The 26145-nt window shown below is 39.1% G+C and overlaps 1 protein-coding gene across 1 annotated transcript in view; it reads right to left on the minus strand.

Moving 5' to 3' along the window:
* LOC139917204 (histone H2A-like) overlaps positions 1-17727 on the minus strand; it is a 159506-nt gene extending 141779 nt beyond the window's left edge. Inside the window, exons 1-2 of the mRNA XM_078291529.1 lie at positions 17655-17727; positions 16812-17140 (exon numbers count right to left, since the gene is read on the minus strand). Coding sequence (XP_078147655.1) covers positions 16812-17140; positions 17655-17727 — 402 coding nt within the window. The remainder of the gene's footprint in view (positions 1-16811; positions 17141-17654) is intronic.
* Positions 17728-26145: the final 8418 nt, after the last annotated feature.

The following is a 26145-nucleotide window of genomic DNA, read 5'->3' on the forward strand; positions in this document are numbered from 1 at the left end:
TTAAAAAAAAAAAAGAAAGATGAAAGAAAAATCTAAATTATACCAATACCTAGATTGTGTTTTTTTTAGAGGTGGGGACTCGAGTCACATGACTTGGACTCAAGTCAGACTCCAGTCACAATTTGAATTGCTTGACTTGATGCATGAAGACAAGACTTGTGTTGACAAAAGATCTTGTGTTTGTGTAAATGACTTAGATTGAAACTTATGAGATATTTTTGAATTTGTATGGAATGACTGAATTTATTTAAGTTGAAACTGAGACTTGGGACTTGACTTGAGACTTGTGCCTCAAGACTTGAGACTGACTTGGGACTCGAGCAAAGTTGACTTGATCACATCTCTGTTTTTTTCAAGTAGCAGCCTGTAGTCTGCAGATTTTTTCTACTTTTTAAAAAGATTGCGTTAACAAAAATGAAACAGTATGCATGTATGTACACACAGACATACACACGTACACATAGACATGCATGCAAACACTTGCACACACAAACACACACGCATGCACACACACACACACACACACCTCACACACCACACAATTCAGCTGCTCCCTCATTGGCATTCAGCAGTGAGCATGTGGGCATAAGTTGAAATGAGGAAAAGAAAATGCATCCAATAACTGCATTTCTACACAGAAAACCCTAAAACACAATCTCTGTTGTTGAAAACACCCAAACCATGGGGATAGGAAATCATTGATGTGTTTCCTGTTTCCTCAGCATTAGTTTAATATAAAGTTATTAGAGGTCTGTCCGTACTTGCGTTAGATTGATCAATTTACTTTAGCCTCTCTCTCTCTCTCTCTCTTTATTGCTGCATCTGGCAAGAACAACACTAAAAGGCATTATCAGCCTGTCACTGAAATCGATGTAGCTGATAAAGTAGGTTCTCAGAATATGGCACTCACACATAACATGAGGGCTGAAAACATTTTGGAGTTATAAACATGATAAACAGGCTTTAAAACATGTTTAATGAGCTGGCATTAACCTTGCTGGTATCTGTGAATGCCCATCTGCATTTAAATTATAGACTATTTCAGGTTTTGAAATAAAATGCTTTAAAGTTAATGATAGCAGCGCTGCACACTGGTTTTATTTGGTTTAATTGAGTTCAGAAATGTGTCTAGAGATAATGAGAGGTACATGAGAAAATGAAGATTATGGTTTTTCTTTTTTTTTCTGGTGCAATTAGAGGTGACAGCCCATATTATTTTAAGTTATTCTATTCATTAATAATAATGCAGTTCTCAGAAAGTATCATCTCATCTTGCTGTATATAACCTGCTGCAGAAGCTGTAAAATTGGACTTGATGAATGGAAGAGGCTTGCACACACCATGAATTAGAAGGCAGAACGTCAAGTGGTCATGAAATCACAATTACCGATTTTAAAGATCATGTCCAGTCAAACTTTATTTATACTGCACATTCCACACACAAGGAAACTCAATGTGCCTTACATAAAACACATGCCCTCTCATGCCCAATCACACACACACACACACACACACACACACAATGAATGTTCTTTACAAAACACATCCAAATGGTTCTGGAACTCAAAAAACTGTGATTTCTTAAGAGAAAAGAGAAATTAATACATCTAACATACCATTCAGCATACTTTCCTCTCATGCAAGTCGTCACATGGATTTTCTGAAAACTGTTTGGAAGCTTTTAGGGGGACTGCAACAGAATATTTCCTTGAGATGTAACCCACCCTCTGGCAGCCATATTGGAGGTCCTCAGCTCTCGGCCTCTGGCAGCCATATTGGAGGTCCTCAGCTCTTGGGCAGCAATGGCCGTGAACAGCTGTTTGCGTTTCTAAATGTACGACTTGACTGTTTCAACAGAACTGAAAAGACATGATGAATTTCTGTGCTGTTTTTGACTGTGAACTGATCATTTCACCACCGATACATCTGATCAATTTCACATTTACATCATGGCAGCTCGTTAGCTAGCTAACTATAGTATCTGGTCAGCTAACCATCAGTCTTGTTGTAAACACAGCTGATTTTCACACTAGCTAACCTACCTAGCAGAAGCTAGCATTAGCACTGGCTAGTAGTCGTATGTTAACATTGGTTGTTTGTTAGCCTGCTAATTAGTTACCTAGCGTATGCAAAAAACAGCTGTATTTGCATGCAGCCAAATCTCCAATACACCTCCATGACACCAGATATGGATGCTAGGAGATTTGTGACACAACTGCACAGTCTCTACATACACATTAAAAAAGAGAAAGACAATGACAGTTTGTCTGATAATGAAAACTAGACTAGAAAACCTGAGATTTACTGACTGAACTAAATGAGAACTAAAAATGGACTAAATAACTAAAGTGTGACCAAAATTAGTAAACAATTTACAAAATCTGAAATTGTTGACAGACTCAACAACGCTACAAAACTACAGAATTAAATCAAATCATTAAGTATTTGAGATAATCAATGGTAAGACTGTGCAGAGACAAAAGCGTATAGTGCCTTCAAAAGTACTTGTACATAATGAACCTTGATGATTTAATTTCTAGTAAAAGGTGCGTTTCCATTGAGATTATCCTCACTGCGGTGTCCACACTGCATGAGGAGCGAGGCGAGTGGCACAGTGTGTGAGAGGAGGTATAGGTACCGGTAAATAAAAGAACCCAAGGTACAGGTTTGACACCGCGGCCTGGGGTCACGCACTTATTGAACCATGGTAATATATTGATCCTCTGTCTGTTTGTACTCCACGGTTTGACACGAATGCAGAGTTAGTAACGTTGATGGAGTGGGTAGATACTTATTAGATTAGAGGCCTGATCCCAATTACTCTGCAGTGTGACTGAGGATTTTCTCTGTGTGGTCAACAAACAGATGATGGGAGTGAACTGAGAGCAGTTCACAGGAGGAGATGAAGAGTTTCACTCCAAAATTAGATTGTCACCATTTGGACAAAAAAAAGGCATACTAGTAAATTATGAAATTATGGGTTACTGTTATTACTGTAATTGTTATTCCTCCCTTTTTTTTTTTTTTTACCTTTCCACCTTTTTTTTTACAAACTTGATGTTTTTTTTTTATATTCTCTTTATTGTCGTGAAAAAAGATAAGTAAATAAATAAATAAAATAAATAAATATATACATAACAAATATTAAAAGGAGGAAAATAAGGGATGGGGTGGGTATGGATATATTCTCATACATATACATACACATATACAAACAAACAAGTATCTACATACACACATATACACAAATATACTGTATATTGCATATACACATATCCGAGAAAAAAACCAACTATATATATATATATATATATATATATATACACACATATATATATATATATATATATATATATATTTTTTTTTTTTTTTTTTTTTTTTTTACTTTCTTATTACATCCCATTGTATTTTCCCCCGTCTTTTGTGCATGGACCTTTAAAATTTAATTTAAATGTAACATCGCATGAGGTGTAATTAATCTCATATTTGTTTTATTAAATTGTTTGATAGACAAGATGATGCCTGGCCTGTTCTTCACTTGTTGTTGTTAAAAAACAGAAAATTTATAAAAATGATGGGTTGCAAAGTTATGAGTCGTCTGAAGATCTTTGCTAACAACAGTTGTGCTGCTGAGGACAGAATCATCTGTGTTTGTGAAACACTAACGAATTTCAGGTAGCAGTTTGGAATGAAAGCCTTCTAATCAAACCTCACGCAGCGCATCAGATAAAAGGCTTTACATTGCTCAACCTCTGCTGTGTTTATTCTCTGAATGTACAGGGGTGTATGCACTGGCAGTCTGTCTCCTCTGATCAGTCAGCTGAATGCACAGGGATCCAGCAGGAGTACAGGATGGTGTGGAGTCCATGCAGAGTAGAACAAACAGTATCAGCGCTGCACTCTGAAAGTATTCTCAGCTCAGGAACATCAGGCTCGCTGGAAAACTCTAAGAAGAAAAGCTTCTTCGGGGAAACTTTCGGGGGTGTTTCGGTTTGAAACCGGATGAGCCTGCAGATGGCAACAATAATAACGCAGCTGAATGAATGTTGGATGTGATTACATTTACAATTCCTTTCATCTATTTCAGTGTTGAAGCGATAATCCATAAGATTACACTCTTTTTATTTTTTTTTCATTTTGCCGACTGTGTCGTCTTGGATCTTCTGTTGATGCAGTTTGAGTTTCTGTTTCTCTGTCTGTTCAGCCATGGTGGCTATCGCTGCTCATGCTAACTACACAGTTCTTCTTCTTCTGCTTATTCCAAACAAACCGCTGTTGTTGCTGCCGGAAACATAAAACACATCACTTCCTATGTGCCAGAACCTTTTTCCCGGGAAAGACCTACCAGACACCGGGTGTTTAGAAAAATACATGTAAAAGCTTTCATGAATTGGATGAATCACTATCGTTACATCAATCGGCGATAGTGGCAAAACCCATTTATTCATAAGAAAATGTCATGAACTATTACTTTAAACTCAGTGTTACCAGTTGTTACCACACATGGCAATAATTGGTAATGAAAGAACACTGTAATTTAGCAATTAAATCAACTTTCACAGATGTTTTTGCTCTACGTGCAACAGTCTGCACAGTTATCCCTCTGGAGAAGCATATCTAAGCCTAACAATAAAGTTTAGCCACATAATCATCACAAACACCCTCATAATGTTCACCCTATCTTCAGGAACATGCACAAAAACATACGCACAAAGATTCCTGGTTTGGATGAAAATGAACAAACCATTCATTTTCATCAGGCAAAGGCAATGCAAACTTTATTCATATTAAAGCACATTTAATACACAAATACGCAAATTCATTGTGCTTCACAAAAAACAGATACAGACACAAAACAAAAATACATAAAATGACAGAAAGAAAGAAACAAATAAAAGATGTAAAAGAAATAAATAATAATGACGATAATAACACCTGTTACATCTACATGCAGCTGATTTAGCAGAAGGCCACAGAGAAAAGGAATGTTTTTAAAAGAGGTGACAGTGGGAGTCACATCTCAGTGCATCTGGAAGTTTATTCCAGTAATTGGGAGCGTAATTACCAAAAGCAGCTTCACCAGATTTTTAGTTTTAGTATAAATGCAAATGCTGTTGAGCAGCCGAATTGGATTTTTATCAGAATTGTACCATTCCTGAAAGCATGAAGAAGGCGATTCCAAGAGCTCCATGTTTGAAGAAGCCCAAGCTTCTTACAGGCGTCCGTTTGATCTTCCAGGCACCCCGAGGCTCTCCGAGGGGCCCCTCAGGAAACCCCCGAGTTTTACAGTGTTTGGGAGGTTCCACGGTTGGATGGATGATGGGCTGAGATTGTGTTATTGGTCCGGCAGGGGGGATTAAAAGTGTATAGCCTCCGCAGGGATTAAAAGCAAGAGGCAAGGAGCGGCGACTGCGAGCGTCCCATTAAAATGACAGAGAAGGAGGACGAGGTTATCCATCTTATTCCTGTAATAAAGGTGCAATTGATCTGCGCCAATTAGAATGAGAGCCAAAGAACATGAGGTATTCAGGTTTGTTTTGGTTAATACTCCCGAACCAATTTCAGTCCCCCTGTGTCTCGGAGAATGGAATTTCCTAGCATTGGATCATGGCAATCACGCTCAAAACCCCCGTCCAGCCTTTCTCCCTCTGTTGCGTTTATTGAAGAAATCTTACAGCATTTGTTTTCTATCTTCTTTTAATCCTTTTATAACATATTTTAAACAAAAATGTCTTTTAACATCTTCATGTTCCGTGGGTTTTTTCTGTTTCTGGTATATATATATATGTTGATTTCACTTGTACTGCTTGCTCTTCCCTTTTGTTTTATTCCTTTATCTATTAACTGTATTCAATGTTTTACTACATCTTTTCTTCTCCTTTTATTGTAAAGCAGCCTTGTAACCTTGTTAAGGAAGCTTCTCTATAAATAAAGTTTATTCTTATTATTATCTATGTGTAGTACTTTATATTTGAAATACAGTGCATTTTTCCTCAGTATCTTATAGCCCTTGTTACTGCCGTGGCATTCTGTGAACCATGCACAGACCAGAAACACTCATTTTGAGTGTAAGCGTATCCATAAGCTTTTCTGGCGCTGGAGAAGTAGCAGGCATCAGTGGCTTCCACAACAACATCCATTTCATTTCAAATCGTGGCCAAACAAACATTTACTTATGTGATTAGATGAACGAGGGCCAAACGATCTGCAATTTCAATACCTCACATGCTGTCAGACGATCAGACAAAGTTTGAAATACTGTATATCCAAGCTGTTAGGCCCAGTCAGTGAAAACATTTAACAAATGGGAACCAAATGAGAGCCAGATGACCGGACAGTTTAGCACGATGGAGACATTTTTTTTTTGTAGCACTGAATGTCTGTGCACCAGCGCCTTTCAAGGCTCTGTTCAAACTAAAAAAACAAACAACCATCCACATGCATTCAACTCTTATTAATCTCACAGTTTTAAAATGTAAACTTTCTCCTTCCATTAAAGCCTGCACACTGTTTTTGTTTAGCAGATATATCTCATTATACCTTGTAGCCATTTTGCTGTATTTTGGTTTATACTGAACATGAAGACCTTGAGTACAAATTTCAAAGGTTGACCAGATAAGAACACATCCCATTTTATCATAGCACTCTCATTTTCCCCAAATATCATTTTTTTTTTTTTTCATAACAGAACATATGCCATTTGGCGGATGCTTTTATCCACAGCTTCTTACCAAACATTTATTGCATTCATCATTAGCGCGGGTGATCCCAGTGGGAATTTGACCTCTGACCCCTAACCCTAACAGTAGCACTGCTCTATCCATTGAGCAACACCCAAGTAAGCCCATGGGGAGACAACAACCATCAAGCCGATGCTACATACTGAAAACGAACAATTATTTTCCCGCATGAGGCACCGGATTGATTGCGTGCCAGAAACCACACGCCACACCAGCAGAGACTGTGCTTCATATTGGCATTTCCTTTATGTTTTGCATCCAAAAGAAGTGTCTGCATCACAGCGGCAAACCTTTTAAGTGATGCCCTTTCCAGACCCCCAAATCCTCCGCATGCGTCAAATTCAAAAGGAGGGACGATGTGGGAGGAGGGCAGCTTTGAATGCTTAAATATTTAAATATTTACTTTATTGTCAGAAAACACAGAACCTTCTTCAAGCTGTGTCAGAAAGAACAATGAGGGAGTCTGTGTAATGTTCAGTGTTCAACAGACTAAGCCCGACAAATCCCCAGTGACACAAGTAGATTCGAAGCATTACAGTCTTGCACAACACTCCCACCTGGGACTTCCGGTAGCAATCCGGCACTTCCAACTAACGCAGCACCCGCATCGGGTCAAAGCGCCTCCCGAGGGGGGGGGGGGGGGGGGGGTTTAACTGCGGGGAAGGAGTTTGGTGTGGTCGCTTATGCTTTACTTAGGTTCAACATGCCCTCAGCGAAAAGGGCATGCCTGGGAGGGTTTTATTTACTCGGGTTTCTAATCTGCTGACATTTGAGCAGACTGTAACGTGAACCCATTTTGTCCAAAAAGGCCCAGAAAACGCTCCCGCATATTGTGTTTGTTTTGTCATAAAAAAAGAGTTCAAGGACCCATAGATCAGTTTTGGCAACCAGACTTATTAAGTTGCTCCCAGAAGAAATGGGAACACTTGTCGTTGAAATCCTTGAGCAGTTCATGTTCAGTAATTTGGTGAAGATGATTTGGACTGGACAATATTTGTACTGTAAGTCAGGATGTTTTCTCTGTGGACTAGACATTTAAAGTCACAAAAAAATCAAAAATGACTTTTTCCACAATGTTTCTGTGCCATAATAGGCACTAATTTAACAATAAATGCCAAAATCTTTTTTTATTTTCTTGTATTTATAAAACAAAATTGCACTACATTTACTTCCTGGAAAAAAGAATATCTTTAATGACCTCATGATGCACCAGAGGCGTACAGAAAACTTCCAACCAATAAAACCGCCCCTCCGCCCCTCCCATCAAATAAAACTGTGTTTCTCTCCCTAACTGATCTCCCATTGGTTTACACTTTTGAATAATCCCTCCATCCATTATGTACATCAAGTTAAGGAAGCAAGGCGCTTTCAAAATGCTGTTTAATTGTGACTTTAAAAAACTAAACGATGCATTTCCCTCAATATAATAAGTGTCTGATGAAGAAAATGAACCGACTGAAATTCAAAATGTCACGACTTTCTCTAGATGAAGGTTAAAATGAAAACAATAAATAAATGAAAAGAATAATCTTTATTTACAAGATAGATCTCATTAAGAGATATGATGTGATTTATACAACAACACAATTTTGTCCAATATGCCACACAATCCCATCCTTGCCTCCAAGCACCGCATATTAGAATATATTTGCACAATACTAATACTGTAATACTAATACTAAAACCAATAAGCCAATAATAGCAAGCCTTATTTATCAAGCAAATAGTGAAAGTGCTCTCCAGTGTGAGGAGAATACATATTAGTATCTCTTTTAGCATAAAATTACACACACATTAGCACATTAGCAGCTGAAGATCATTTTGACAAAGTGAAGAGTCGGATCCTCAGGCAGATCATGGTTAAAAACCTTCTTATTGTTCTCCGTTTAGAGCCCAGCACAGTCCAGACCGCTTTGTTTGAGGACCCGAGGCTCATAAAGGGAGATGAAGAAAAAAAACAAAAACGGTGAAGAATCATGAAGCGCTTTAAAGAGGGAAAGACTTAAAAGTAAAATCTAAACTCAACAGGGAGGCGCGGTAGAGAGGCCAGAAGAGGGGTGAGGCGCTGAAATGTCTTGGTTTGGGTTAAAAGCCTCGCAGCTGTGAGCTTTGAACTTGTTGCAGATGGGATCGGGACGTTGCAGTAGTTTAATGTTAGAAAGGCCGAACTGTCGTCAACTGGCTGCTGTTTGGGTTTTAGAATTTAAAATAGAAAAGGTGGGAAAGCGTATAATGTGCAAAACAAGTAGCTTAACCAAGCCTATATGTGTGTTCATTTATTGCTTTGAAGTGCTTGCATTTGTTGGCACTATTTATAGCAAATAAATGTGTTGTTTTGTGCATTAAACGCTTTCCCACCTTTTCTATTTTATTTTATTTTCTATTTTTATTTTGCTCTGACCCATTGGGAACCGGTGTTTCCACTGCCTTTTTATGTGGATTCCTGGGTTTTAGAATTGAAAAAACACTTTTAAAATGTCCCTCCATGATTTTTTCCTATAGACCCACTTTCTATGCAAACCAGCGTTATTAGACTCTCAAAATTAACTCGGAAATAAGTTATAACTGTATTTATCTCCCTCAGTTGATGGCTTATTGCTGTTCTCTTACACCCCCAATATCCTTTTACCTCTCCAGTGCTATAGGCAAGTTAAAAGAATGAGGTTGACAGGAGATGACAAAACATATCCTAGGTATTAAATAGAAAAGGCCGACTGAATGATTTTTAACATGTTCATCAAAAATCTCCCACAGTTTTTGCACAGGCTCTGATACATTTTGGTGAATATGGAACAAGCAAAAAAAAAAAAATAACATCCATGATTTCCTTTCATTCAACTGGAAAACAAGTTTTGAGACATCTGATATCCGATGCCTGTGATGTAGCCAATGATGGAGGATAAACTCCAGCTTTTAGGGCTATGTAAAGCTGTCTGTCATCAGTATAGCAGTTGAAACCAATATTATTCTTTGCAAATTACGTGGAAATACATTTGGAACAAAATTGGGCCTAAAATGGATCCCGGAGACACACACTGCACTTTGAAGGCAGAGCAGCCCAGGCCTCGGGGAGACAGCAGGTAAACAGAATCGGTATTTCCTTGCAATCTTCTTTAAACTGTCTAAGATGTCATGTTCGGTTGTGTCTAAAGCAGCATTAAGATTCATGACTATCAAGATGGAACAGTACGCTCAGTCAGCAGCTGAAAGGAGGTTATCAGGAACTCTAAGGCAGCGTTCACACTGCAGCTGAAAGTGTCCGAACTCTGATTTTTTTTTTTACTTAAATGTGACACTTCTCATGTTTTCTAATCAGTGTGAACAGCAAAAAGCCGCATGGAGTCGCAGTTTTTTCAATTTCCGATGTGGACCACGTGGATATTTGGTAAAAAAATCAGATCCTGAGGCATGAGATCTACATGTGACTTGTATTTGAATGATGAAATCTGAATTTGTCTGCATTACCATGGCAGTAAATAAGTGTTATGTCATTCGCCTGAGACAATTGTCATAATTTTGGTGCTGACAGCTGCTTGGTTGCGTCGGCGGTAGCTTGGAGGACAAGAAGACACAACAATGGAAAGAAAGCAAAATAATCAAATTGATTGGTATTTGGGGAGAAGCTAGCCTGACAGATTTGGTTCCCGCTCCACTATTCAGTCTGAGATTGCCTCCATGTTAGCTGTTTTCTATGTGGGGGGGTTCATTTTTCCCGCACCAATCACTAGTGACTGATGTATCCGGCCACCAGCGTATTTACCAACTTTACCAAGAATGTTGGTCGTTTTTGACAAAAATATCATCTTTGCAAAGACAATATATTGGTTAAGGGGTGATTTCAACAAATATGATTCTGCCAAAACAGCAATGAAAACTTTTGTCCCGCCCACAAAAGGCGCTGATTGGCTCGATTGTTTCTCAAAGCGGGAACAAGCCGTTGATTAGAGCAACACCAGGCTCTCTGAATCGCTCGACAAAACCTGAAGAGTTTGGAACCAGGCTAGGGAGAAGCCTCAATTCAGTCAAAACTCGAAGACGCATAATGTAACAGAAATGTGTTCGAAACAAGCGGGAGAAGCGTAGCTGCACATGCGTATCTTTTGACATCGCGGTCGGTTCATATCGGTATCAGATATGGGTTACATTTTAGAATACATATGAACAATCAGCCAAAAACATCAGATGTGAGCAGCAGTTCGGCATTGAGCATGAAGGCCTGCAGTGTGAACGCAGCTTGAGCAGTGCAGTCTTTGTCTCTGTACAAAAGCCAGACAGAAACTTTTCAAACTAAGCATTTATACTCCGCAAATATATCAATTTACAACAACAACATTCTGGTAATCTAACCATGTGAGAAATCAAGTCAGAAAAAGTGCTATTAGTTTAATTGCTGTGTTGAACTTCACCATAAATTGCCTCAGACGAATGAGGTGAACAAGTAGCTGAGATGTCTCTGTTACACCTTTCTACATTCCCTTTTATATGCCATTATTATTCTTTTTGATTAAAGTTTCATTAGGGATTCAAACATGAGTGGAAAGGCATTCAAAATTTAATGAATATGTCAGTTATTTATGCTACGAGGAAGGATGCATCACACTTTGATGAAGAACACATTTTTATTTAGATAATTGGCTGTGATAGGTGTGCTCTGTTTGGTTCTGATGAGTTCCATTACCAGGTAATCACTCATTTTTCTAGGCTTTACAAAATCTATATTTGTCTGTCCTTAGATATTGTCTTTGGTTGATGATGTTGTGATGTGCTAGAACACCCACATAAAGGAGTCACCAATATATTGATTAGATATTTGTAACAATCAATCAACTTTTTTTCCCCCCAAGTGGGACATCACTCATGGTTTCCCTGTATCTAAGGCAATAGATTTTTTAGGTCTTTTGAAAGCCGATACAATATCAATATTTTCGTATCAAAGCTGCCAATAGAAAGTATTTTTCATTCAATATCTTTCAATATTTCCATTGTCATGACAAAAATGTACAAATATTGACTGTTTTCCCCAGAATTCTATTCTTGCCAGGGTGGAAAAGCCTCTGAAACAGCAAGTGACACTAAAACTCTCCACTGAAACCAATGTTAATTCTCTAATTTGGAGTTAGCAGCTCTTTATGGCAAGATGACCCACCCCCCACCTATTCAATGGCAGGGGAACTCTAAGATACATTAGGCCTTTAAAAAAACATTATTGAACAATGAAATGAATGAATAATATATGCAGAGAACATAAAAATTCATTCATTTTATGTAGCTGTGGTCAGAGAGGAACCTCCATCATTTTGGCAGCGGACGACATCACTGGCTGATATCCGAAAGTAATAAAAAATTAAATAAAAGGAAATAACCATATATAGTGTCTACTGTGAGTCACCAAAATCCCACTGTTTTATCTGCAAGTCTGCTGGAGGGATGTGACTCCGTTTCCCCATGAAAAGTCCCAACATTTGGTGTATTGGCTGTTTGGTGTACAGATGGAAAATGCTGTCGCAGGTGCCTCTTGAAAGTCCCTTAAGAATAGCGTTCCAGTCACTCCAAGGTGGCTGTGGCATGTAGTTTACATATTTTTCATGCTCATTCAACCATTTAATCACTTGCGCCCTGGGGAGGGGACGGGGGGGGGGGGGGGGGGGGGGGGCACTGTAATCCTGGAAGAGACCACTCCCATAAGGACAGAAATGCTTCACTATAGCATGAAGGTGATCATTATGAATGGCTTTAATTTGTGTGTTGAGAGTGTGTGTGTGTACCTTAAAGTGTAAAGTGGTTAAGTGGCCCTAAGTGTTGGTAAAATGTACCTGCCTGCTTTCGACGTACCTTGTACGACTCTCATATGTACGTCACTGGATAAAAGCGTCTGCCAAATGGGAAATTGTAATTGTAAATAGTATCGTAATTTAATAAGGTACTCCCCTTATTTTCCTGATTTTGGTTTGTCATTCATTATAGTGGGACAGCTAGCAGTCGCCATAAATGTGATGATAGTAATTCAAAGGGGGATATACTGCTGCAGTTTCATCTTTGAAAGTCATTGTTTCTCTGCCTGGGTGCAGTTTGGTCTGCACTTGCCGCTGTTTCCAGTTGTCAGAAATAAAGATGAGACTTCCAGCCTCTGAGGTACAGCTGCATAGATCACACAGGACCCGCCGGTTCTTGTGGATCAAGGAACTGATTGCACCACACAGTTTCAGTAAATTTAATAAAAGCTACTTCCAAGTGGTTCCACACATTCAACTGGTCCTAGAATCTACCAGTGGAGCAGAATGAAAAAGTATAGGCTATAGACTTTTGCTTGACTTTTTTATGTTTTTATGTTTCACAACTACTCACTACTACTACTATAGTGTAAAGCCCAAACAGGCCAAACATATGCTGTCTGTGAATTTGAGAAACTCTAAACTGCCCATAGGCATGAATGTGAGATTGAGTGTGTTTGATGCAATATGGTATATGATGTAGTCATGTGTATGTGTATCTGTATGATGCAGTATATGATGTAAATGTACACTACCAGTCAAAAGTTTGGACACACCTGACTGAATGCACTATGTTTTTCATTCTCTTAGATAGAATAGATAGATAGAAGATAGTTTTGATTTGTTTAACACTTTTTTTGGTCACTGCATAATTCCATTTGTGTAGTTTTGATGTCTTTACTATTATTCTAAAATGTGGTAAATAGTAAAAATAAAGAAAAATGTGTCCAAACTTTTGACTGGTAGCGTATATGATGTAGTATGGTATATAGTGATGTAGTATGGTGTATGACATGTACAATATGGTATATAAAGCCCTCTTTTCCACCAATGTGCTAATTCAAGAATCTATAACACATATTAATCACAAATCCCAATGCTGCAATTTCATGCTGACAAATAAAAGTGCTATTATTTACGCTGAACTTCTGACATATTTATCTCTGAAACAAATAAATCGGTACACCCATGGAACACACAGAGTACAGCACTTAACCCCATATTACCATTACGCACAAGTGTTTGTCTGTGTGTGAACGGAGGATGAGTGGGGGCAAAATATCTCTCCAGTCTCTGTGGGTGGATAGGCATATTTGTTATGATAATCATTCGCAGCATATCGCCTATCCACTAGAACTGCATGTAGGACTCCCAGGATGACAGTATCTCCTCCATCTGGTGAATTATCCCTCTGACAAATTTACTTTGGTTTTCATATGCTAACTTAACATCTGGCCCAGAGGTTTTTCTTTTCTTTTTTTTTTCTTCATATTTTTCCTGTGTAGTCTCTCTTGCTTTATCCCTTGATTATTATTCTGGGGGCCACACTGTGCCTTTTGATTTGCACACAACGTCTAGGCCGTCCCAACTGTCCCTTAAGAGTCACTCAATTTCTGTTCAGCAATCAATTTATTGTAACCAGTTGTATTTTTTCGATGTCTGTTTAGCATTAATTCCAGAAATTATTATCATACTATCATATCATTTCTAAATTATTATCTTCATGTGACAAGCTTAAGCAAAATGGAAATTATGTCAGAAATTCCACTAGGAATTAACATATCCCTACTTGATATGAAACAACAAAGAACAAAAAACACACTCTGGTCCAACGATCAAAGTTTTACTGAATTGAAAGAGAGAAGTGAAAGAGAGTTGTTGATTATATTTACAGCCATTACCTTATATAACTTGTTGCCTGTAGCAGTTATAGATCCAAAACACAGTCCTTATGGATAGAAACTCCTTCTTGGGAAAATATCACCTTTGTCCGCCATTCATTATAAACAGAGATATTTTTCTTCTACATTATTTCATCTACATCCTTTCACAGTTATGACAATAATTTCACAGTTAAGAAACATTTTTGCACCCTTTTGTCCTATTGTGTCAGAAACGCAATGTAAAGATCAGAACATTTTATATTCTCAGCACATGGTCATCTTTCCCTCTGAAGCAGACACAAACATATATTTTAGACGTCTGCCCATATTTAAATGATCCATCACACAGGACTCCAGTAGTTGGTATTCTCCATAATCTAAGACTTCAAATTTCACAAATTCTGTTTTGAAATAAACGGCAGATAGCTGTTGTTAGCTAAAGAATTAACTATAGCTAGTCTAGAGTTATCAGTAACATGTTTCTAATGGTGGAGTGAGTACACAAGGGCACTTTCTAACACTTTTCCCTTGCAAGGGAAAGAGCTTGAGGTATTTTTTCCTCCATTCCAGCCTTAAATTATTGTACTTAAAAAATACTTTCCACTGGGAAGAAAAGAAAATACTTAGCGTTCAGAACACATAATGCTCTCTAACACTTAACACCATTTCAATGACAAAAGAGCTTAAACATACAGTATTTGTCTCTACGGTTGGTCATGATGGATTATACAGATTTCAATGCGGTTTGAACCATTGTTTGATCATTAAAAAATAGATGGAAAAAAGGAGAATATAATGGGGAAACTTCAATTGAAAATAATCTGTATAGAAAAGCTTTAATCATTTCATGGCTTCCTGCCACAGCTCCACAGTTTCTGCTATTGTATTTAAAATATAGTTAAATTCTTAGGACTGGATGCTGCTCAGAATAGCACTAAAGGATGTTTGTAATTGAGTTGGTTCGTCTTGTTAATCACACATAACAGCAGTGCTGTAACTGTTCCAATTGAGAGCTCTGTGTCTTGTCTCTGCACTCATTGGCTTCATTAGTTGATGTCAAAAACAGGAAGGCTAGCCCAAATTGCTTATCGACTGGGCTTTTAACAAAATGTTACAACTGCGTACTGCATGGATGTCCTCCAAATATCTTTTACAACCATCTGCAGTAATAGAACTTTGCTCATTCAAAGTAAAACATGAGCAGCTTTCCTCAAATTATTATTATATGACAATGGAAGTAATGGCGTTGCCTTTAAGATTATTATTCCCCTCAGCTCATTTTCTTCGCTCTTCTCTTGCCCAGGCCTTAATTGTGGTATCAATTAGAGTGGATGACAATTTTCAGCATAATTAGGATTTTATGAGGAAGGACACTGAGTGGACCTTATGTTGATATTTCACAGTATGTTCAGATGCTAAACTGATTGATCAAAAAGCATCATTTCACAATGGCTGACTTCTTCCCCCTTCACAATTTATGATACTATAGTCGTATGTTGGATCTGATATGATCAAATCTCCAATATGGAGGCACAGTAACTCAGCTGCTCACTGTAAGTTGCTCTGGATAAGAGCTCGATGCTTAAATTGCAAATGTATGATGTTGTTGAAAAGCCCATCTATTAAGCATAAGAGAAACAAGTTAAATGTATTCTGTCAGTCAAACAGATTCTCAGTCAAACAGATTCTCTGTTTGACCTCTGCTCAAAGCCAAATTTATAAAATCCTCTCTGGATTTTAACCTCTTGACTAGTTTGGCATCCGGCCAGGAGTTTTCATCTCAGGACGAATCAGGATTATAAATCTGAGGCTCTATTCACACTCCTCAAACCATCAAGTGTGGTATTAGCCTATTGTCGACAAATACTTGCAATTAGCATTTTAATTTCTCATTTGCACAATTCCTGAGAACGTTCATTGAATGGGACGCTTTTGGCACGCGGGAGGGTGAAGCTATCTGACAGTAGCTTTGACGGAGGAAAACCATCCGTTTCAGTTACACTGTGTTTTATTGTTTCATCTCTGCAAATACATCCATAGATCCGTTTCTATAGGGTTTAAAGAGCAAAATATCTGAAGACATGAGTCCAAAACTTTTTAGAAAGCACTCCCCATTTCCTGAAATTATATGACAAGATGGTTGTTGAGTGTGAGTTGTGCCTTATGTGCCTAAGGAGGAAGTTTGTCCAACGTTTAGATGAAGTTGTTATTTGTCTATTAGAGGACCCCATTAATTCCAGTGAATGAGCTAAAGATGAGCTACACACTGTAAACACACTGTTATGAGCACAAAGATGTAAAATGGCAACACAGCTAGTAGGAATTAGGAATCATTTGGACTCTCCACAGTAATCCGTGTTGTAGGCTATTTATTTATTGATATTTATTTATTTACAATACATTAAAACTCTTGGGACTGAGTGTCTTTGGCGGTGCTGTCGTCCTTTGACATCTTGGGTCCTCATGGGCAGGAGGCTGGCCTGGATGTTGGGCAGCACTCCGCCCTCTGAGATGGTGACCCCTGCCAGCAGCTTGTTCGGCTCCTCGTCGTTCCTGACCGCCAGCAGGATGTGGCGGGGAGTGATACGGCGCCTCTTGTTGTCATGGCAAGCGGTTCCAGCCAGTTCCAGGAGCTCTGCGCACAGGTAACCCAGGACGGCGGCGCGGTAAACGGAAGCGCCGGTGCCAACTCGCTGTGCATAGCTGCCCTTCCTCAGTAGCGTGTGGATGCGGCCCACTGGGAAAGTGATTCCTTGTTACGTGGCAACTAAAACTGGTGAACCCAAGCGCGGACACAGACAAACCGGAGACACGGATCAGGCAAACAGGTAGTTTATTGCTGACTAGTAGAATCAGAGGTGAGCAGGTCCAAGGCTAAGGAGCTGGGCTGGCGAGGCGCAGGGCTGGAGACAGGAGCTGAAGCAGAGTAGCGGAGCTGATGCTGGAGACGAGGCTGGAGCAGAGCAGACGGAACTGCAGGAACAGGATCAGGCAGAGAAAACGGGCATCAAGCAAATGTGCTAGACATAGACTGACTGAGCAGGAACTACGATCTGGCAAGGTGGATGTGGCAGAGCTGAGTCTTTGTAGAAGTCTTGATTACAGGATAGAATGCAGCTGGTGGCGCTCCGCTCTGACTCCAACACACCTGACTCCACTAAACAATCATACAGACATACAGACATACAGGGAGAGAGCAACTGGCAGCAGGTTAGGACACAGAACGGGAAGTGGAAGGAGTGTCAGCAGGGGCAGATGTAACATTCCTGCTCTGGAAGACTTCGTCATTGACATTTTGGTCTTGGGCGCGGCTTTCTTCCCACTGCCAGACATCTTCAGTCAGTATTTTCCAGCTCTTTGCAACAAGGAAAGAGAACAGCTGAACTTTCGGTGTTGTAGGCTACCTGAGAGAGGCAAATAAGGCTAATTTGTGTCAAAGCTGTCTGTTGACCTCAGCCTATTTGTGTGGGTGTAATTGGCAAAATGAGGGGGATTTCCAGAGTGTTTTCCAAATGACACGCAGCCTTTAGCATTTTGAAAATAAACATAAAATTCATTATTGGCAAAAGTGTGTTCCATGTCAAGTAAACAGGCACATATCAGACTACATGTCAATCACATTTTGGCAGCTATTCAGTTTAATAACGATATCTTTATGTGGAATATCGGCCAAATGGTTAGTGAGACTGAGCCGTAACTAAAGACCGCAGGTTTGATCCCTGCATCAGAGTGTCCATTAAAAGAGCAAGGCACCTTTATCTGCTCAGTAACTGTACAGTAACTATGTCCTGTTGGACCAGAACTTAGCTTTATGGCAGTTACGCTCGTTCTCTCCTGACTAGATCCTTGCTTGTGTTGTATTAAAATCTCATGTGTACGTCGCTTTGGATAAAAGCGTCTGCCAAATGGGAAATTGTAATTGTAAGTCAGGAGTCTCAACTAAATGCCTAAAATTGAAGCAGACTGGAGTTTTAGTTAGACAAACATTCCTTAGCTTGCTGACTTGCGAGGCTAATATTACACTGAAGGTAAGAGAGGAGGAAGCTAATATTATGAAGCTTAGCGCTCTGCTACTAACTGAAAAAATGCAATCTATCCATACTAAGTTATCTAGGTTAGCTAGTTAGCCTAGCTGACCTTCAAGTTCAAACTAGCCTATAGCTATCTAGTTAGCTAGTTAGCTAGCTGCCGACCTTCCAACGTCACGGTCATGAAGGAATGAGTCATTGCCATTTATATTTTTTATTCATATTTTGACAAGAGTTCCTTCTTTGCCATTCAAGTTTGCCAATTATTTAACTCTGAAAAACTAGTTCTTTGGCTCCACCCACTAAGGTTTAACTCAACCAATGAGATTATTTCTGCCTCCAGAGCAGCTCTGTTTATATAAATAAAACTCATTTCTGCAAAATTAAGACTGAAATATTGTCATCTTCACTGATTCAATATTTCTTTTTTGTCTTTTCAGAGCCTTTTTCAACAAAATGATAAGCTAGCTAAGATATTTGGGTGTGTAATGACTGTATATCTCTTATGTTTTTACTGCTTAGCCGACTAACATGTAGCACATAACACTTAAATACCAACATACTCATGTTCTGTATTGTTTACCATACGGAGTCAGACTGAAATTTTCATATAATTTCAGTCTGACTTGAATTTTCATTTTCCTATACTCCAAGATCACAACAAAGGCACAAACGCCTGCCATGGATTTAATATGATTGAAATGGAGTGTTTCATCACTATACGAGTTTAAAAAGCGGTCACAGAATATTAAGCTTCCTGATAACAATCCACACCACTCAATTGCAGCCCAATATGGGAATTACAGTCGATTATGTCTTCCTAAGAAGAATATCTGGTTTTGATCTGCTGCTGTTATCATCAAACTTATTAAAGGTTTGTTCTAGTAAAACTCTAATCCTGTTAGTGGATGATCAAACAAAGTTATATTGCCTTCGCTTTATTACTGTTCTGAGAAGAAGCCGGATCAATGGCGTTCCCAGACACAAATATGGCTTTGCTAGAAAGCCACTGATGATTGCAAACGTTTATGTTTGAAGCCTTTTTACATTGTTACATTGTTTTTTTTGTTTGAGCAGAAAGATGTTTGGTATAGCCTCAATATAATTTTACAATATTCATTAGATTAATTGTATGCAATATCAGGAACAGAGGGCAACCATGCATTGTAGACCTCATTATTGAAAGTTTTCATTTTGGAGCGTTCTACTGTATATTAGAATTTTGTAATCTCCAGCTAACAACTTTGCTATTGTAATTATATTATAGTAATTAGGTGTTTTTGCGAGAACTTCTACAAGAGCCAGCCAGGTTCATTGGTTGGTTGGCTCGTTAATTCGCGTGTAACGCTTTTTGCCATGCACACGGCTTAGGGGAATTACGGTATGCACTGTTTAGGCCGTGGAGAGCCATGCATTAGGGAAATCCAGTGTGCGCTCATACACCAGGCAGTACGGTAGAAGTCAAACAATTGCTGCACAATTCATCCACATACCAGGACGTAGCTGGGTGATTTTCTTACTATGTGGCTACGTCAACACAGGAGTTGAACCCCAACGCATTCGTTCAGTGTTTCTCTTAGCTCCAACAACACTGTGCTACTTTGGTGTGAACAGGTGGAGTTTTTAAAGTCAACGTACTTTCATTCATTCCAATCATGCACCTAGAAAGCCTGAACTCACTTATATTACATATATATATATTGTTATGACTCTGGTCATTTGTGTTTGTGTGGGTTAACAGCTCTCTTCTCTCCTCAATGTGTGCGTTCAGTGTGTGTGATGAGATTCAGGTGTTGGTGTTCTCCTGGATTGGTTTAGGGGACGGGATTGCTGCTGGCTGATTGGCTATCGTTGAGGATTTAAACCAGCTGAGGCCAACCTTTCGCTCCCCCTCGCTTACTCCCATTTCCAACAATGGAGGCCGCCCTGCTGAATCTTTGAGCTGTGTGTTTCTTTAGCTGGTAGTATTGTGAGCAGGCCTGACTTGTGGGTTTTGATGTAGAAATCTCTAGGATGTGTTAGATACTTTGAAAAAACTTGTAGATCTGTTTTACGATGCACTGTGAATATTCTACACTAAATTAGCAGTAAGTAGGAGTGAGAAGCCCTTTCTTTTTGTAATCATTTTTCAGTTCAGTTTGTTTGGTTAGGAGTTAGGTGAAAGCCTTGTCTTTTGTTTCAACTTTATTTCTTTTGTTAGGGAAGTATAGGGTTCTTTGAATTAGAATTGTTTTGTTTGTTATTTTGGGCATGGCTCAGCGCCGAAGCCTAAAAAAAATAAAACCGCTACATTGTGAACGTTGGTTGTGGTGCGGCTGACCATTCTTGGGAGTGGGAAGAGGGGGTGGGGGGCACCGAACGTGTTGGGTCCTGGTTTCCTTTAGACCAGGGATCGATCTATCTATCTATCTATCTATCTATCTATCTAATGTTATTGTTTTGACATTCAAATCAAACTTGCATTAGGTACGGCAGATTCTAGGTAGAGCTGGTGATGAAATGTGAATTATAGTGGCCATAAGATCAAAACAGGTTGGAAAGGTCAACATACAGAAGCCACACTCAAGTTACACAGCAGTCCCAGAAGACATGACCACAATATTAATTAAGAAATCGTACCTGTTCAAGGTAAAGTTTTAGGTCATGTCATAAACTGCAATATAACATTTTGGATTCCGCAAGACCTTCAACATAACATTATTTGGTGACAATAAATTTTGATATCTATGAAAACTGATACAACCGTGACACATCTTTCTGTTATGGCAGTAACTGATGTCATCATTAAAAGCCGTATTGCATTTAGCCTTGTTTTATTCGTATTTCAGTTCCAGTGGAAGGTTTTAGTACTGGCATTATACAGATAAACTGTTCCAAGGTGTACTTTCTGCCTGCTTGCCCTATGATTTTCAGTATTTATAGAGTCCATAGAGATTGACAATGACAGATTAATTTAAAGAAATAAATCTTAGTTCCTATTAGCCTGTGTTCTCTCTTCATTTCCAAACTACTGAGGAGAAAAAAAAGATATAGTTTGGCTCTACAGTATATCACTGTTGGGGATAAATTCCACAGCACAGACTAAATTAAATTGTCACTCCAAAATAAGCCATTCAAATTATTGTTTTCCATTTATGAAAAACGAACAGTATTTTCTTATCCTCAATGGTGAGAGGTGGCTGTGTATGTCATCAGCTAAAAGATTGTCTCTGGATGAAGAAGAGGAGACAAGCGAGGCCTCGGGCACGTGTTTCTCAACAGTGAAAATAATTGAATTGTGTAAAGGAGAATGTAATTGTTTCTGGAGAGAATAAAAAAAAAAAAAAGCAAAGGCAATGCTCTGCTGTATGCATCACAGCCTGGTGGGAGACAGAAACAAACTGCCTGCAGGTCTACAAGAAAAAGGGAACAAGTCATGAAGAGTGGAGGCAAACTTCCCTTGAAGTAGCCGAGCCACGACTAGGAGGGGAATATTGTCTTCAAAACATGCGTCCGTCCTGATTAACAGTTTCCTCTTCTTTGTATGTGGGAGTGTAATGCTGACTTTACATTAAAGCGGCGCTAGGCAATTTCGTTTGCGGCTCCAAATGGCAGCGAGAGGTAACTGTTTGAAAAAATTGAACTTCAATACGCAGAAATGATGTAAGGCGATGTCAGTAAACTGCACACAGCATGGTCATGTTTACCAAACCGGCCGGTCTGTGATGGTTTTATACCAAAGACAACCAAAGAGACGAGAGAGGAAAAAGATCTAATGTTGGTGAGTCCATCTTTCTCAGCTTTCACTGCTGTTTGTGTTTCACTCTTCAGTTTCAATTTCTTTTCCTGGGGGAGCAGGAGTGACCACACCAACACCAGAATGTAATTTTAGCAATTTTTTGGCGAATCTACAGGGTCTCAGTTACGGAGGATGGGATGCTCTCCACTTTATGATTCAGGCTGATAAGATGGCTGTGTTTTTCCGTCAAAATCTTGCCTCACGCAGCTTAAAGTTTCAATTCCTTTGCACATTCTTGTTTGTTTTATCTTTTTTAACATTTTTATTCAATGCACTGCAGCTCAGTAAAGTTATGGTTTGAATGCGGTTTGGAGAGTTGTAAAGCTTTACTCTGAATAGGGTCTGCATGTAGAAAAGACTTAAGAAGAAACCATAACATGTTGTGTTCAATGGTACAATAGCTCATAATAATTCACATATTCAAAATTAAATTCCACATATTCACCCAAAAGGTACAGTGCGTATTGTTTTATCCTGCAGGGCCAAGGTGGAACTACAAGCCACAGCACTGAGCTGTTTTCAGACAGAAGGAGGTAAACTGACTAGAACATGTCAGCCCGACCTGGAAGACAATCCAATGTTGGGGTTTAATTGAAGATGTGAGACAGATTTATCTGATATTAGATTAGAAAGTACTGCCCTCAGGTGGAAGGATCAATTACTACAAAAGATTGAATTGTCTCATAGTCTCTTTTCTCTGCGCATAATTAGATAGATGCGGTGAGAGGAACACTGCACAGTACAAACACACTCACACACTCTCACACACACACACACACACACACACACACACACACACACACACACACAGGCAAACAAACAGATAGGAAGACAGGCAGACACTCTATCATACACAGAGGCACGGCACACACACATACACCCACACACATGCGTGTATTTGTACATTTAACATGTAATTTGTATTTCAAACACTTATATTTTCAAGCAGAGATTGAATTTTTGGGTGGGTGGATTGATGTTTTGTTGACACTGGGGACCAATAATTCTCTTAAATGCTAAAAAAACAAAAAAACAATTGTCTGATCAGACTGGTCGGCTTACATCAGAAAGCTTCAGTACAAATTATTTATGACTTTCCCTTCAGCTGCATGGAATCGAATAGATCTTTATTTAGCCTTCGAGTGGAATTTGCCTTATACATATAGTGACGCAGCAGAGCGCAAAAACATATACTCTCCCATCTCATGTAGTGATTATACTGTGGAGGAGCAAAACCTCAACACTGGAACAAGGTTAAACAACAGAGACGCTGTTTGTGCAATATGACTCTGCAGAGTTTACTTAGCTTCCTTTCACATTTCACTATTGTCCATCGATTTTGAGTAAATGCATTGGGGTTTTGTCTACTCTCAGAACACACTGTTTCCTGTGTATATATTATCTGTGCTGTAAAAGTACAAAGTAAATGATTCAATGTACTTTTACAATTGAAAATGACATTCTTAGATAATGGCTGCTGCTTCTGCATTCCAAGAGGTTTTGGACAGAAAGTCAGCTATCTGTCTTTCTGTCTCCTTACAGCTCTTACTTGGAAATGGCAATATTTTACAGTACAGCTTCTCTACCAGTCTCCAGTTTCACTATAAAATATCCAAAATATAAACTCCACAAACAATCATGATTAAAACAGTGGCGATGAGATAATTAGGTATGCACGTTTACAAATTTAACAGCTATCGAAGTGTTACAGGAGCTTCCCAGGCTTCACCGTTCTGTGTTGAATCATTCATTTTCCTCCAAGTATTACAAAGTCAGACACCTATGATTAAATGATGAAAGGGGCGATGCACTCGGTGACCTTTTGTTTTAGCTGGCAAAATATGTTTTACGCTGTTCTGATATTTATAATGAATTCACAGCGGCATTGACTCCAGTGTGGAGCAAAGTGCAGCCTACACTGCACACCGGCTAATGCCTGTTGTGCAGTGTATATATATAGGTGTCAAATACTCTCATGTCTAGCTCTTATACATCTCACACAATCCCAGTTCATGTTGCCGGTGCTTTGTGATGGATATTGGAAGCCGGTCAGAATGACTGTACGCTCCGGGAGAAGATATTCTGCTTTTAAAATGTGCTAATGACTGGAAGTGATGCAGGCGGTCTTTCAAAGGGTTGCCATGGCGATGGTGGTGGTGCAGGAGTCGGGAGTCATGACCACACAAGCCTGGACCTAAACCCCAGACCTCGGCCGAGACGCGGTGTGTCACGACCCGGTCCACACACTCCAGCTTGCAGGTAACATTCGCGGTCGCAGTCCGCCACCCCGCCACAGTCATCAGGCAGATCACAGCACTACCAGCAGCTGGATGCATATACACATACATATACTGTCATGTAATGTAATGTTCAGCATAGTGAAAAGGGTAAAAGCAAGGGAGCTGTCAGGAATATTTCTGTCAGCCTATAATTAGGTTTAGACTGATAAATTGGTCTGATATATTGTGCAAATATTGGCCTTTTATTGAATATCGGATATCAGCCACTTCTGATATGATGGAGGCTCCCAACTGTCAAAGCCTCCAATTTTCTTATTAATTCTTAAATGAACTCTTAAAGACCTAACATTTAACACCGCACTTTTCCAATTTTTATAGTAGGAAAACTAATTTGGAACCAGTGGAACATCAATGTCAGAAAAAAAAAAAAATTTGGTCTGCACTCAAATGAAACAACATTCAGGCTTACTTCATTTCAAAAATGTTTCTATTTTTACTGGATTTGAATGCAGAAAATACATACACAGACGCTTCAGGCCTTCCTCAGGCTCACATGTGTAGGGACAAGCACCTTATGATCAAGGGGCAAGTGAGTGTTTGTGCCGTAACAGACTGTACGTGTCTTTTCTGCATTAAAAATGACTAAAAATATGTTATTTTATGTCTTGTGCTTTGTTTTGCTTCCTTGTGTTTCATTTTGTATTACATGATTTTGTTCTGTGATTGACTGTTGATTATTAGTTAGATCTAGGAAGGCTCATTTTAGGTAAAGTCCTTTGAAACATGCTTGTGATGAAGGGCTTTAGAAATAAACTTGACTTGACTCATCGTTTACGCTATTACCTCATCACTGACCCTCTTCCCCTGTTCATGTTCAAGAGTTCCCCCACTTTCCAAATCTGAAATTAACCGCTGCCTCCTGCTTGGATTCCTAAAATTATCTTCAATACTAGAGATGCCACAAGTCATACCAAATAATGTAAAAATTGCACACCTTAAATGTCCCAACCACTTCTAAAATGGAATCAATGCCCCAAATATCAGCTATCGGTTTGTATCACAAAATATTGGTCTTGGTACCGTGGTAACGTTCATGTTCCAGGCTTTAATGCTCAATTCTGACTTTTTGCTCAGATCAGATTTTTTTGTCCTAACTGGATTTGATGACGGCCATCATGGCCGAAACGTCATGTTTTTAATGTAATAAATATAGTTTCTTTTTCTACTGAGCAAGTGTCGTGCCTAGCCTTTTTTGGTTTACTTCATTGACATTCTTTTTAGGCAGCTCCTTGACTCTGGCTGTTTGAGCACCACGTAGTTTACCTTAGTCCTAATTGTTCTCATTCATGTTTGAAAAGTGACCCACATCCGACATCAGTATGAATATAGCTCTACTGTGAAACAACCCGCATGCACAAATGAACAACAAATGACGTCATATCTGTACGTCGTGCAGCTGGTGAAAGTGAAAGTGAAATTGTGGTCCAAGCGACAATTTTTAGGAATATGAATAACGACATACGAATGTGGCCCTAATCGGAATTAAAAAGATCAGATTCCAGATGTGTTTTGGTGTTCATATTGCTCTGAAAAAATCAGATTTGGGCCACTTCCACCTGTAGTGTGAACATACACTACCAGTCAAAAGGTTGGACAAACCACATTTTTATTATTCCACTATTATTTTTATTATTTTCCACATTTT

The sequence above is a fragment of the Centroberyx gerrardi genome, chromosome 22 (genome assembly GCF_048128805.1).
Source record: "Centroberyx gerrardi isolate f3 chromosome 22, fCenGer3.hap1.cur.20231027, whole genome shotgun sequence".
Lineage (NCBI taxonomy): Eukaryota > Metazoa > Chordata > Actinopteri > Beryciformes > Berycidae > Centroberyx > Centroberyx gerrardi.